General features: G+C 38.3%; 1 protein-coding gene across 1 annotated transcript in view; it reads right to left on the reverse strand.

The window, feature by feature from the left end:
* Positions 1 to 9453: 9453 nt before the first annotated feature.
* The window catches only part of DIAPH3 (diaphanous related formin 3), a 221911-nt gene continuing 219060 nt past the window's right edge, over positions 9454 to 12304 (reverse strand). Inside the window, exon 29 of the mRNA XM_065055221.1 lies at positions 9454 to 9775. Within this exon, the coding sequence (XP_064911293.1) occupies positions 9682 to 9775 (94 nt within the window). The 3' untranslated portion in view covers positions 9454 to 9681. The remainder of the gene's footprint in view (positions 9776 to 12304) is intronic.

Below are 12304 nucleotides of genomic sequence, written 5' to 3' on the forward strand. Positions count from 1 at the left end.
CTTCCCAATGTATGCAGTCAAAGAGTTCAAATTTGACTGTTCTAGATGGAAGGAAAGCCAGGATGAGTGATAAAGTCAAGATGAATGATTGTCTCTGTTGGGGTTTTTTACATCAGCAACATCTGAAGTTAGGGGAGATGAAGCCTGCGGAAGAGACTCTGTATTGTTCCATGAATCACCTTCACTTTTGTTATTAGCACGAACAATCTGTATGAAATGCATTATATCTGGATTGTGGCAGGGACCCTAGATTTCAGTGGCAGTGCCCTCCTGCAGCCCTCAGTCTGATGTTGCTAACAATAAGCATCTTCTTCCATGCATGACATCTCCCAGGGAAGCATAGAGAGGTGTCATATCACAGACTTATGGGCCTCATTTTTGTATAATTAACTGGTTTGCCACCTGAAATGCTGTAATTAAGTTTTCATGTGTAAAGCAGGAGCATATGCTGCTGTCAAATGAACGTGAATGAGACAAGTCAGCATTTCATGTTAATTTAACTTTACGGTGATTAACTTTCTTCCACTTGTTAGTGGTGACCATACACACAAACTACTGGGGGTGACTATTGCTTGCAAACAAATTTGACAGGTTTCTTGGTAAGGTTATGTACTGCACTGTGCACTAATGTCTTGGTACATGTTAAAGGCAGGGGTTAGTTCTGTCCAACATGAGTAATCTCAGTGATAAAGAGAAAATTTCACATAGAGATTTCTTACTCCTAGTCAGTAATGTACATCTGAGTTACCATGGGATGGAGATATGTGCTAATGTTGTTTGTTTTCATAAGAGTGCTAGAGTGTGGTTTTCAAGTTCACAAAATATCTGACCGTAATAGTATTCTACGAGGGGTCATAGCATGGGCTGGGGCATTGGCCTATGATCACCCATACTACATAATTGTTAAACTGTCCCTGAAACAAGTTTCACCCACAAGAACATGCCCATGCACAGTTTGTGGGGCGACACAACAGGCAACATGGAGACCGTGTGTTCTGAGACGTGGCCTTCAGAACTGCTTGCCCATTGCTTGGTCCCTCCATTGGTTCAGCCACTAACTGGAATGCTGCCTTGTAGACCATGCATCTTCATTTGAGGGGACTTAATGGCTGCGTCTGATTTAAGGAAAATTAGAACTGTACACAGGACCCATCCTGACTCTTGCTTGGTATTCTTTCTTTCCTTCCCTTGAGAAATCAGTGTGATGGTAACATAGAACTGTTATGTGAAATCTGATTGCAAGATCATTTTTTTATGGTTAGAATTTCAGGCAGGAATTCAGCTCGACTATTCAGTGTCATATTTATTGGGCTTGCATCTAGAAAATAATAATTACACTTACCAACTGCACAGATTGGAGCTGGAAGCAATGAGACTATAAAGCCCCACAATACCAGCTGTATAGCTGCCTCCAGGCTAGAGCTGCACTTTGAGTCAGCCCATTTAGGAGGTGCCTCCAGCAGCCACTGAAGTCAACAGGAGCCTTTGATTTCTTCTCAGTGGGTGCTGGATCAGATTGCTATAGCCTCCTTTTAATGTCTAAGAACAAGGGGGCAAAAGACAAGTTTAGTGAGCTACAGTGTATGGATAAAATAATATCATTTTAAGAAGAACCTTAACCTTTGGAGGAACATTAAATCTCCAGGTGGATAAGAGTTCAGGGCACAGCAATTACTACATAATAGTAAAATTTCATCAGTGAACAAGGACAAAGCTGATTCCTAGGGTAATGTTTGATGTGCAGCATGGGAGAGATTTGTAAAGAACAAATCTGTGGCTGGAAAATGGACATCATTTAGAAACAAAAACATAACAATTAACACTGCAGTTTATATGCAAGGTGCTTCAAGTTAAAAAGGTATTATACACTCATGTGAAACTTTGCAGTGATATGAGATATATCTGCTGTGATGTGAGATATATCTGCTGTGTAGATGGACAATTTTTATTTTGTACTAGTGACCTGTGCAACATGCCGATCATTTGGCAAAAAATTGCACAAAAGTTCAGTTGGATGAATTGGTTAGTTAGAACATTACCCATTCCTTTCTCAAAGCCAGTCACACAGGGGTCAGGTTGTTCTGCCAGGAAAATGTCCTAAGAGGAATATTTTATTTTTACCTTTGTCAGCACACTGGGGAGGATTTTACTCAAGTCACCTTTGTATATTTTATTCATTAGGGCATGATCCCAAAAGGCGATAGGTACCCTGTGCTCGGAATGATTTTGTGCAATCTGAGAGTGATGAGTACTTAGGAAGACATGGATGGGACCTCATAGGATTAGGTCCTTATTTTGGCCATCTGTGTTCATATATTGGACTTCTGTTCTGAGTTAAAAACCAGGACAGGTTAATTCTTTGAGACAAGGTGCTGAAACTGTGCGAATCAAAGCATCCTAGTAAAAGCCACAGAATGAACAGTGAATCTTCTTAGTTTTATCAAATTCTGAATCTTCTTGGTTTTATCTAATTAAAAACAATTCCAATTTTATATTAATATAGATTTGTGTATTTAGTATTACAGATATTGGAGAGGGAAAGAGAAGTAATGATCACGCACGGCCTTTCTCAGGAAGGGCTTAATTTGTTCTTGCCTGCTGATTTTGATGCTCTGCCTAGGTGCTATTGAATTAAAAGCATTTATTAGTTTGTGAAAAGATTTACTGTGGTGCAGCCCTTCCGAGAAAAAATAAAAACTTCTCATCCCTCTTTGGGGATTTGGTAATAAAGGAATAGAAAATTGTATGCTGGAGTAAATGAGAATTCATTCGGTTCTTCGTGGACAGGGTGCCCCTCATTCCCTGCTGAGGACACAGGGAGAAATCGGGTTCTTCTCCCATGTCATCATAAGGCTTCAGCAGTTAATCTGCAGTGTGGGTTCGCAGGTTGAAACCTCTTACACCCCAAGTAAAAAAAAATTCTGTTCCTACTTTAGTTACTCTTCCCTGTGATTCTCCATGATCTCAGTGGATGAAGATAGGACTCCAGCTCTCTTACCATAATGCTTCAGCACAAAATGGTGAGATGCCACCAACTATGTGGTGGGATCATATTTTGATCAGTCTAAGCATTTTTGATGCAGTGCCCAGACACCTTGGAGATAAATTCGTCATAATCAACTCCACTTTTAAAGCGGTGGAAAGGTCTTATCCCATTTTTTCATTTCAGACCTCTTTTTGTGGTTCCTCTGCCCCAGAGATTGTCTTTCAGGAGCAATGTTGATGCTTTGTCTCCAAGGTTCATTACTGAAGAAGTTGTGTGCACAATTGATGGGTCTTGCATTATACTATCAAGGTGGCTTGTTCAATTGGATTGCTTTGCTTTCCTATCCATTAGCAGAAAGTACCCTTCATTAGTAAAAAATCTGATCAACAGACTGCATAATTGCCATTTCTGTCTTAACGGAAATAATCTTGTTGCACTGCATGTTTTCAACTGTGTGTAACAACCTTCACATTAAAAGGCAACAAATTAAGCAGAGCTTTCACAAAGCCATTTTTTTTTTACTAACAGTAATAGACTGCAAAGTTTATATGGCTCGCTTTGGACTGAAAATTTCAATTAGAGGTTGAACTATATGTAACAAAGAAACCTAAATAATTGAGAATTAAAACTCCTTCTGAATGTGTAGCTAGTCATCAGACTTAGAGACTTGGTGTAATAGCTGTCTTTAGGAGACATGAGGAGCAGGCGCATGTTCTGCTGCTGACACCTGAACATTTTAGAAGACAAACTTTTTTGTTATGTTTAATGTGTGGCTACAGAAACATGGGGCTTTTTTATTGTGACCCCATTATTTGAGCTCACATTTGGTGGCCATGGCCCTTGTGGCTTTCTTCACAGTCTGAAAGGCCATGAGGGCAAACTGGGGTCTGTGCTACCTGCTGTGTCAGACACTATAGTTACCAAGGGCAGGATCTGAGCCCTCAGAAAAGAAAGACATAGACCTGCTGGAGACAGTCCAGACGAGGGCCACCAAGATGATCAGAGGGATGGAACACCTCTCCTGTGAGCACAGGCTGAGACAGTTGTGGTTATTTAGCCTGGAGAAGGCTCCAGGAAGACTTTACTGTGGCCTTTTAGTACTTTGAAGGAGAAAGATGGGGACAGGCTTTTTAGCAGGGCCTGTTGCAATAGGACAAGGGGTGATGGTTTTAAAATAAAAGAGGGGAGATTCAGACTAGATTTGAGGAAAAAAATGTTTACAATGAGGGTGGGGCAACACCGGCAGAGGTTGCCCAGAGAATTGGTAGATGTCACATCCCTGGAAACATCCAAGGTCAGGCTGGATGGGGCTCTGACCAAACTGATCTGGTTTAAGATGTCCCTGGTCATGGCAGGGGCGTTGGACTAGATGAGCTTTGAAGACCCCTTTCAACCCAGACCATTCTATGATTCTATAATTGTCCCATGTGGCACCAGAGAGGCATGACCATGATGTGGAATATTTCCTCATGCTTTTTACCTATCCAGTGCACAGGAGCAGGCCTGATACTTGGATTTAAGTTTAAAATATTATCAGGTTTTATGGAAGCTCGTATTTATCTCTGTCAGGCTTTTGCTTCCCTTTATTCATTCCAGGGCTTTGAGAACTCACAGCCCAGCAGCATTGCTATTCTGAGGATATTCTGATATATATCTTTGAATAGACAAGACACCTGTGGCCATACCAACTATGGATCACCCACCATAATTTCCTTCATGACCTTTAAGGATGTCAGATGAGACTGTTCCCCCCCAACTCCCTGCCCCAGTTGCTTCATTCTGCACTAGATGCAATTTCAGGTCCCAGAAGTGAAATCAGGCAACACATTAATCAGCTCTGATTCCCAGTCTCTGCACTTCTGTCTTTCCAATAGCTTATTTTTCTGGCTAATACAACACAGATTTAAAAATAGGGGTATATTACCCTCTCAAAATACATACAATTCTGGTATCAGCAGTGGAATAAGCTCATTTAGATGAAAGAAACTATTTTATTTTGGTGGAGTGAAATACCTCATCTGCCTCTGTTTGGATTACGTTCAAGTGTTATGCCTCCTGTGGTATCTGGGACTGAAGTTGCATGCAAGCTCAGTGAATTTTTGGTATGTTGCTGGAAAATATTTACATTAATAAGTCTTCAGGATATGCCATTGCATGGATCACAAAAAAGCTGCATTACCAGAAACAAAAGTACAAGGGGGTTTAAAATGTACTCAGCTAACACGAAATAATGGCTACTTCTGTAACTGGGAGTGAGAGAAAAATTGTACCTGAACCACCTTTTGTTTATTCCTCACTGGTGTCAGAGTGAGCAGAATCCTTTATCAACATGGTTTTACTGTGAGATGTATAGACCTGATGTTAATACTTCAGGTGAAAGACACAACAGTACAATGCAGAAAGTGTATTTGGAAAGGAAGAAAATGTGCTTGCTTCATGTGCCAAAAAAATTTAAATCAAATTGATTAGTTGGCGTCATAGTTAATTTAATAGCAGAGACTAATTTTAGAATTTCTTACATATAGGAATGTTGGCATAAAATTAGACTGAAAACTGATACAATCTGGAATTGGTCAAATAATATTTATTTCATAAACTAGACAAACAGTTCCCCAAAACTTTTAAATGAAGTTATTTTTCTGCTGCAGCTCCGTTGTGTAAAACCCAGACATCACATTAAAAAAATAGAAAATGGTATAGAAACGTTTTATTTTGTTCTGGAGAAAACAATGTTGTCACGTAATCGCTTTTTTTCCGAGCTCTTTCACTTGACCTGGTTACTTATTATAATGTTTTAGGTGCCACAGCTTGGGGTTTATCAACCCCTTCTTGTTGTCCATTTGTTTTATACTTACCAAGTATTGTAAGTCTTGGAAAGATTAGTGTAAAAATTTTAATTTGGTCCTGTTCATTAGAAATGGATGTGGAAAAAGTGTTAGCAGTAAATGCCTTGTTTTTTCAGCTTTTATCATAAAAGCTTAAAGAGCTGCAGTACCTCAAGCTGCCTAGCATTAACTCGTTTAGTTCTGGAGAGTGTGACTTTGGATGGGCCAGGGTGAGGACTGGTTACATGAAGTAAAACAAGGAAAATTATGTTTTGGAGGAAAGCTGTTTGTAACAACTGCATCTCGGATTTTTTTTTTTCCAACCTGTGGTCTTTTCAGCCCCCTAAGCAGTAGCGTTGCTGTAATTTATGAGGAACCAAAAGCAACCACAATTTTTTCAGGTTGCTGGTCCTAGTGCCTGATTCAGAGCAGTATCAGTATCAGTATCAGCCACCACCTCCTGGTGCTCTTGTAGTAGTTCGTAATAAAGTTGCTACCATCGTTTTTCCTCTGGGTTCACAGGGACTAGTACATTACCCACGGTCCATAAGCCCGGTGTCAGGCTTGGTTGCGTGCACCTTGAAGAGACTGATCGCAAAGGTTCTTATCTTGATAAGGTCAAAACATTAGAACGCTGCATATGAATTTAGACCACCACCATGAATAATACAGTGTGTATAGAGAGTAAAAATTGATGTAGTAATCAAAATCCTTCTACTGAGCGAAATGAAAAGTCATCCAAAATGAGCGTGACGAATCAAAAAAAGATGTGTTAGACCTTCAGAGTTTCACTGGTGAGAAAAGCCAGGGGTGTTTGTGCCTTGTGTCTGCTGCCCAGGGACAGAAGGAGCAGTGGAATGTACCTCCAAGATTATTTCAAATGCTTTTATCTGAACAGTGATGTTTGAAGACATCCAGAAGCTCTTTTCATAAGGATTTGATTTTCAGGTGTGAATTACAGAAAGACAGGGTTTTGCACGGTATGTGAAACCTCCTTCAATATCTAGCACAAGTGGTATCTAGCTCAATCCCTCAGCTCAGGGAATAGACTTGATACTTACTAAAAGATGGCTTACTAAAAATAACTAGCACACATCATTAAAGGTCTACCCTAAGTATATTTAGATTGAATTAACTTCAATTTTTAAATTGAATAAATGAAATAATGTTAAAATTTATTACAGCAATTTACTCCATATAATTTAGAAGCTGAGTTTTATAGTTTAATAAAAGCATAAAAGCACAGAAATAGAATACAAATGTAATACTTCCAAACTTCTGTTTACCTGAACTGATTAGGTAACACAAGCATCTTTTTTCCTGTCAAAAATGTCCTGTGTATTTGTTTACTTCTAACGAAAGTTAAAGAAAGATGAAAAGTAGAAAGAAAACTTACTGTGTACTTCAACCGGACTGGGTACTTGAACTCTGAATACATTAAGTAATGACGGTGCAAAGAAATACTTAAAGGGAAAAAAAAATTACATGCTGTATTTACATGAATTCTAACAAGTTGTATGGCTTTTTCATTCTCCTAAACTTGACAGCTGCTTGAAAGTATTAAGTCAGAAGCAGAATACCTTAGAAAGATTAAAAGCCCTGGAATACTTTTCTAAAAACTTCTCAAACTGTAGGGAGAGGTAGCTTAAGATCTATAATTTAATTGTAAATATTTATTTCAAAATCAGAAGACGCTAGGCTGCTAGTAGCATTTTGTTCATTGAAATTTTCAGTAGATAGACAGTTTTGTAACTTTTCTTTGTTCTATCAACTGCACAGTACTGTCCTGGACTGTCAGTTTTCTCTTGTGGACTATTACCCACTAATTCAAATGAACAAGTTTACCGTGGTCAGGAAAACGAATTTGTACTTCCAACTTCACTTGGTAAGTCATCCTGCTAATATTTCAGAGACAGTTCTCCACTCCTACCCCTTTTATTTTAGCACGTTCTCAGCAACAGAGGACATCTAGTGAATGGCTATTTTATTTTTTCTTTAACACACATTTTCTTTGTGTTTGAGACACTTTTTTTTTTAGTCAAGCATATTGTACTTTGCAGATAGTAATTTGAACCTCATCCTGTAAACAGGGTTAGTAAGTCTCAATAGCTGAGGTGCAGACGACCGCAGTGGAACAACTAGTAGTAGTATTATTTCTACCCACCCACTAAAGGTGCATCAAGCCCCAATTCTGTGGTTACTCTATGCAACTTCAAGTTACCAAAGGCAGCCCTTGCACGACGGCTTTGCCCATTGTTTGCAAGGAGATCTGAAGAAATGACCGTCTGCTAGGCCTTCTCTGCGTCTTTCTGTTTATGCCTCTAATTTTTTTCAGTTAAGGCGGGAAATGTAATTAGCGTCTATAATGACAGTTACAACTGCCTCAGAAACATGAGATTGATTCCCATGACGGCTGAAAATCCCTCCATGCAGTATGTATTAACAGGCCCAGTTTCCAAGTTCTAATTAACTTTATTAATGTTTAGTGCAGGAAGTACGAAGGCAATGTTAAGAAGGATATAAAAAGTACTGGAGCATTGAAACACTGGTTTCATGTAACTGACTCTTACTGAAAGACATATTTTTCAGCATTTTGTAAAGAAAAATAGAGTAATTTAGAAGAAAGATATTAGATACATAATACTCTCATAATAAGGAAGCTTTAAATAATGGAGCAAAGATACTAATCGTAGCTTCCTACTTGGTAAAATAGGTAGTGATTCTTTATGATGTGCAATTAATAAATAGGATAGCGAACATGTAACAATGTACAATGACAATGCGATAGAACAGATGCAATTATGTGCAAGATTCCTATTGTGCCAGCAAATACGACTTTATGGACTACTGGAAAATGAGCTTGTGAACAACCAGTTGTAAAAGCCTTTTCCATTACATGTTCCTTTTATAGAAACATATTAACTCACATGTGAAAAGATAAAAAAATTACACTGGTAAATAACTCTGAAGACATTTTCCCCCACTATGGACACAATTGCAAAACCTTGCAATCACAGAAATGTTATATATTATTTTGATATAATAATCATAACTAAGCTTAACAGCAGTGATATATTAATCACACATAAAGTATATTACTTGCATAGATTTTGTCTACTGTCCATGGATTTCCATTTTGTAAATACATACATAATGCAGAAAGCTTTGGTGCTCTTTGATGAACTCAAACTGGAACATGGCTGATTTATATAATACATATTTCCCATTACTATAATTGCAAAGTATGCTATAACAAGGACTTTTTAGGTGCTAAAACCTCTTATGTATAGCAATTGCGGTAGAAAATAGAATACCTTTGGTGTTATTTACTGACTCTTATTCCCAGGCATGATGATTTCACAATGTTTTAAAGATATTCCTATTGTGAGAAGCTCTTAAAACATGTGGTCAGCAGTTTGTCCACTAAAAGGATTGTGCCTTGGAATAATTTAGCATTTGTTTCTTTTGACAATTTTCATATGCTCAGTAAGTAAAAACATAATAAGAATCATCTTGCAATTACGCAAAACTGCAGTATCATTTTGTATGGTCTTGCAAACAGTTTAGAAGTAGAGCATTCATCCATAGAGAAGCTAGGAACTCAGAAGTATGTAATGTCAATAATAGAAAATTAGCGCATCTCTAAAGATGCAGGCCATTATAGCTTGGTTTTAAGCTTCGATTTAATCCTTTATATTATTATTCTATAGTGCTCGTAGTCTTGCTAGGAGAGCATCTACTTCTGGAATGGTTTCTCCCTTAGAAGGAGAGCCAATACGATCTATTTTCTTGTCTTTGTTGCCTTCTCCGTGACAGGCTTCCTTTCTCCCAACAGCCTTGTTCCACACTGCAGAAGAACTTGTTTCCACATCACACGTAACCTCTTTGGTGACTGGGCTTCTTGTCAAGTTTAAACTGATACTGTGGTGTGAACGTGACTTCTCTAGTTGTCCTTTCTGGTTCTCTGCAGAAGATAAAACAAATAAACATTGTTTCACTATTAAAATATTCCGTTTCAATATTTTGTTATATAAAGAGGCCTCCTGATCAGACAAAATTTTGCATGCAGATGACATACTAGAAGTGGTAACGATTGCCAAGGATGCAAGACAAAAAATATTATCACTTCAAAAGCAGTGGGCTTGGTCACTTGGAAGTGATACAGACTTCACATGACTTCATTAGATTAGCATCTATATTTAATACAAAATCACACACAGAGCCTGACAGGGTCCTCCTTTCTGACTGCAGTCAAAGAGAAAACAGAGCACTCAGTACTGCTCAGTGTCTTCCAAAGTTTTATGTGGTTAATTACATATTCTACCTATTTTTTAGTTGTTCAAATTTTAAAATGTATTTAAAAAATCTTCTTCTATTGAATAATCCACTGTAATAATTCTTCTTTCCTTTGTGATTTTTAGACAGCTAAGTAATTTTAAGAATTTGCATAACTTGCTACTTTTTTTGCAAGACATTATTGGCATTGACTGTCTCAGGAAGTTCCACTCAGTTAAAAACCAGGAGCTTTGCTGGATCAGTATGTGTCAACAGACAGATTTGGTTTTTGTCCCCCTGCTCCAACCAAGTGACTGTTCTCAAAACCAGCATCTGAGTGGTCCCTCTCACAGATTAGTTTTCAACTTTTTTAAAAACAGGCGTGCTCAATATTCATATAACCTTGAGCAAGGCTTGAAAACGGCTTCAACAAACTTGACATGACATTTAAAGTTTTTTGGTTATTCGCTGAAAGATGTTCCATCATCCCAACAGTAATGACTTTGGAGCACAAGCAGTCACTCATGACAGCGTGTTTTATGTGAGTGCTGAAAATTCCCACCGAAAACAGCTTGTACATTAAAAGGCAGCTGCTGAAGATATTTACTGCACTGTCATTCCCTGACCAGGGGCTGTCGGTGATGGATGAGGATTTTACACACTTTCCTGGACAATATCAGCAAATTTTGTAAGTAGGATCACCTTTTGGCAAGTGGAGGAAAATAAATACCTTCTTTCTACCGCCTCCTAAATCAGATAAACAATTCTTAATTACAATTTGCTAAAAGCCAAATTTTGCATTTAGCTGAAAAATGTAATTTCTATTTTATACCATACAAAATAATTTGACCCTGAAGATGCGGCAGTACACATTTCAGTTTTTCTTAATCACAGGAGGCCAAAGATTGGGTATAAACACATCTTTATAATTACATAGAATAAACTCATCATATGTAATTAAAATACCCCTGGCATGTACACTCTTAAGTATCCCATTCTACTTAATTATTTGTATTTATTGATTCTGAACACATATTTGCAGGCTGATTAAAGCATGCTACCTGTGTCAATATAGAAAATACTAACTGTGCCATAGTGCTTTTTGTTTACATTCAATCTAGGGGCAGCGGGAAAAATGCGTAGTCTTCTGAAAATCAAAACTATTGTTTTTAAGTAGAAGAAAACATATTTTCATATAACCAGAGATTATATATAGATGTCGGACTTTAGAAAAGGCAAAAATACACTTCTCAAGTGCACTAACATCTGAATTTTAAATACTGTGCAGTTCAGTAGAATCTTTGCCCCAAAATCCTCAAGCATGAGGATCAATTAGGCATGATGAACTAGACTGAATAACAGCGGTGCTGAACACTTGTGGACCCAGGCCTCAAAGTAAAATCCAGCAATATTTTCCCTAGTTTTGGGCAGAGTACGATGCCTTAGAGTGAGATTTAGAACAGCAAATAGTCCAAGAAGGGATCTGTTGCTCGTTAGCTATTAAGATGCTGGGACCTATCTTGTCTCTCTTTGAATCCTGGTAATGCATTTAGCCTTGCAGAAAGGTGCGTCTCATAATTTGCTGCCCACAATCTGGAATTGTTCCGCGGGGATAATGACAGAGTAAAGCTGAGGACAGCTGTGTCTTCCCCCTGCCGCCGTAAAACAGCAGCAATCGTGTTGATGTTTGTGACTTTCAAGGCATAGACTTGTGAGTGGAGCATTCAACTTGAAGGACCAGGGTCTTTCAGTCTGAGGGATCCTGCAGCAATGAGAAATGGGACTAGGAAAGTGCCTTAATCACTGGCCAGTTTCTTGTTTCATCCGTTGTAACTGCTCTGCAGTGAAGATGCCACAATTCACTGCAAAAATCACAAAGTGTCATATTCTTAGTACATGACACTTAACGCTAATGATTAGCATTACTTCCTAAATAATGAGGACACTTTGGTCTCAGCCATGCTACCAAAAATACTGAGCAGCTAGTGTCAATTAAAAAAAAAGGAAAAAAAAACAAAAGGGTTTGGGCACACTATTTAATCTAAATCCAGTTTTATTATCTCAAAGTTATTTCAGCTGCTTCCTAAATCAGGTGGCATCTTTACTGTGAATGTTCTTCCAGCCAAGGAAGAACTGCTCCATGTATCATTGCTATGCCCAATTGCATGTCCAGTATTAGCAGATGTGTAGGCAGGAAGTTCCCTGCTTGGTAAACTGG

This window comes from Columba livia, chromosome 1 (genome assembly GCF_036013475.1).
Source record: "Columba livia isolate bColLiv1 breed racing homer chromosome 1, bColLiv1.pat.W.v2, whole genome shotgun sequence".
NCBI classification, from domain to species: domain Eukaryota; kingdom Metazoa; phylum Chordata; class Aves; order Columbiformes; family Columbidae; genus Columba; species Columba livia.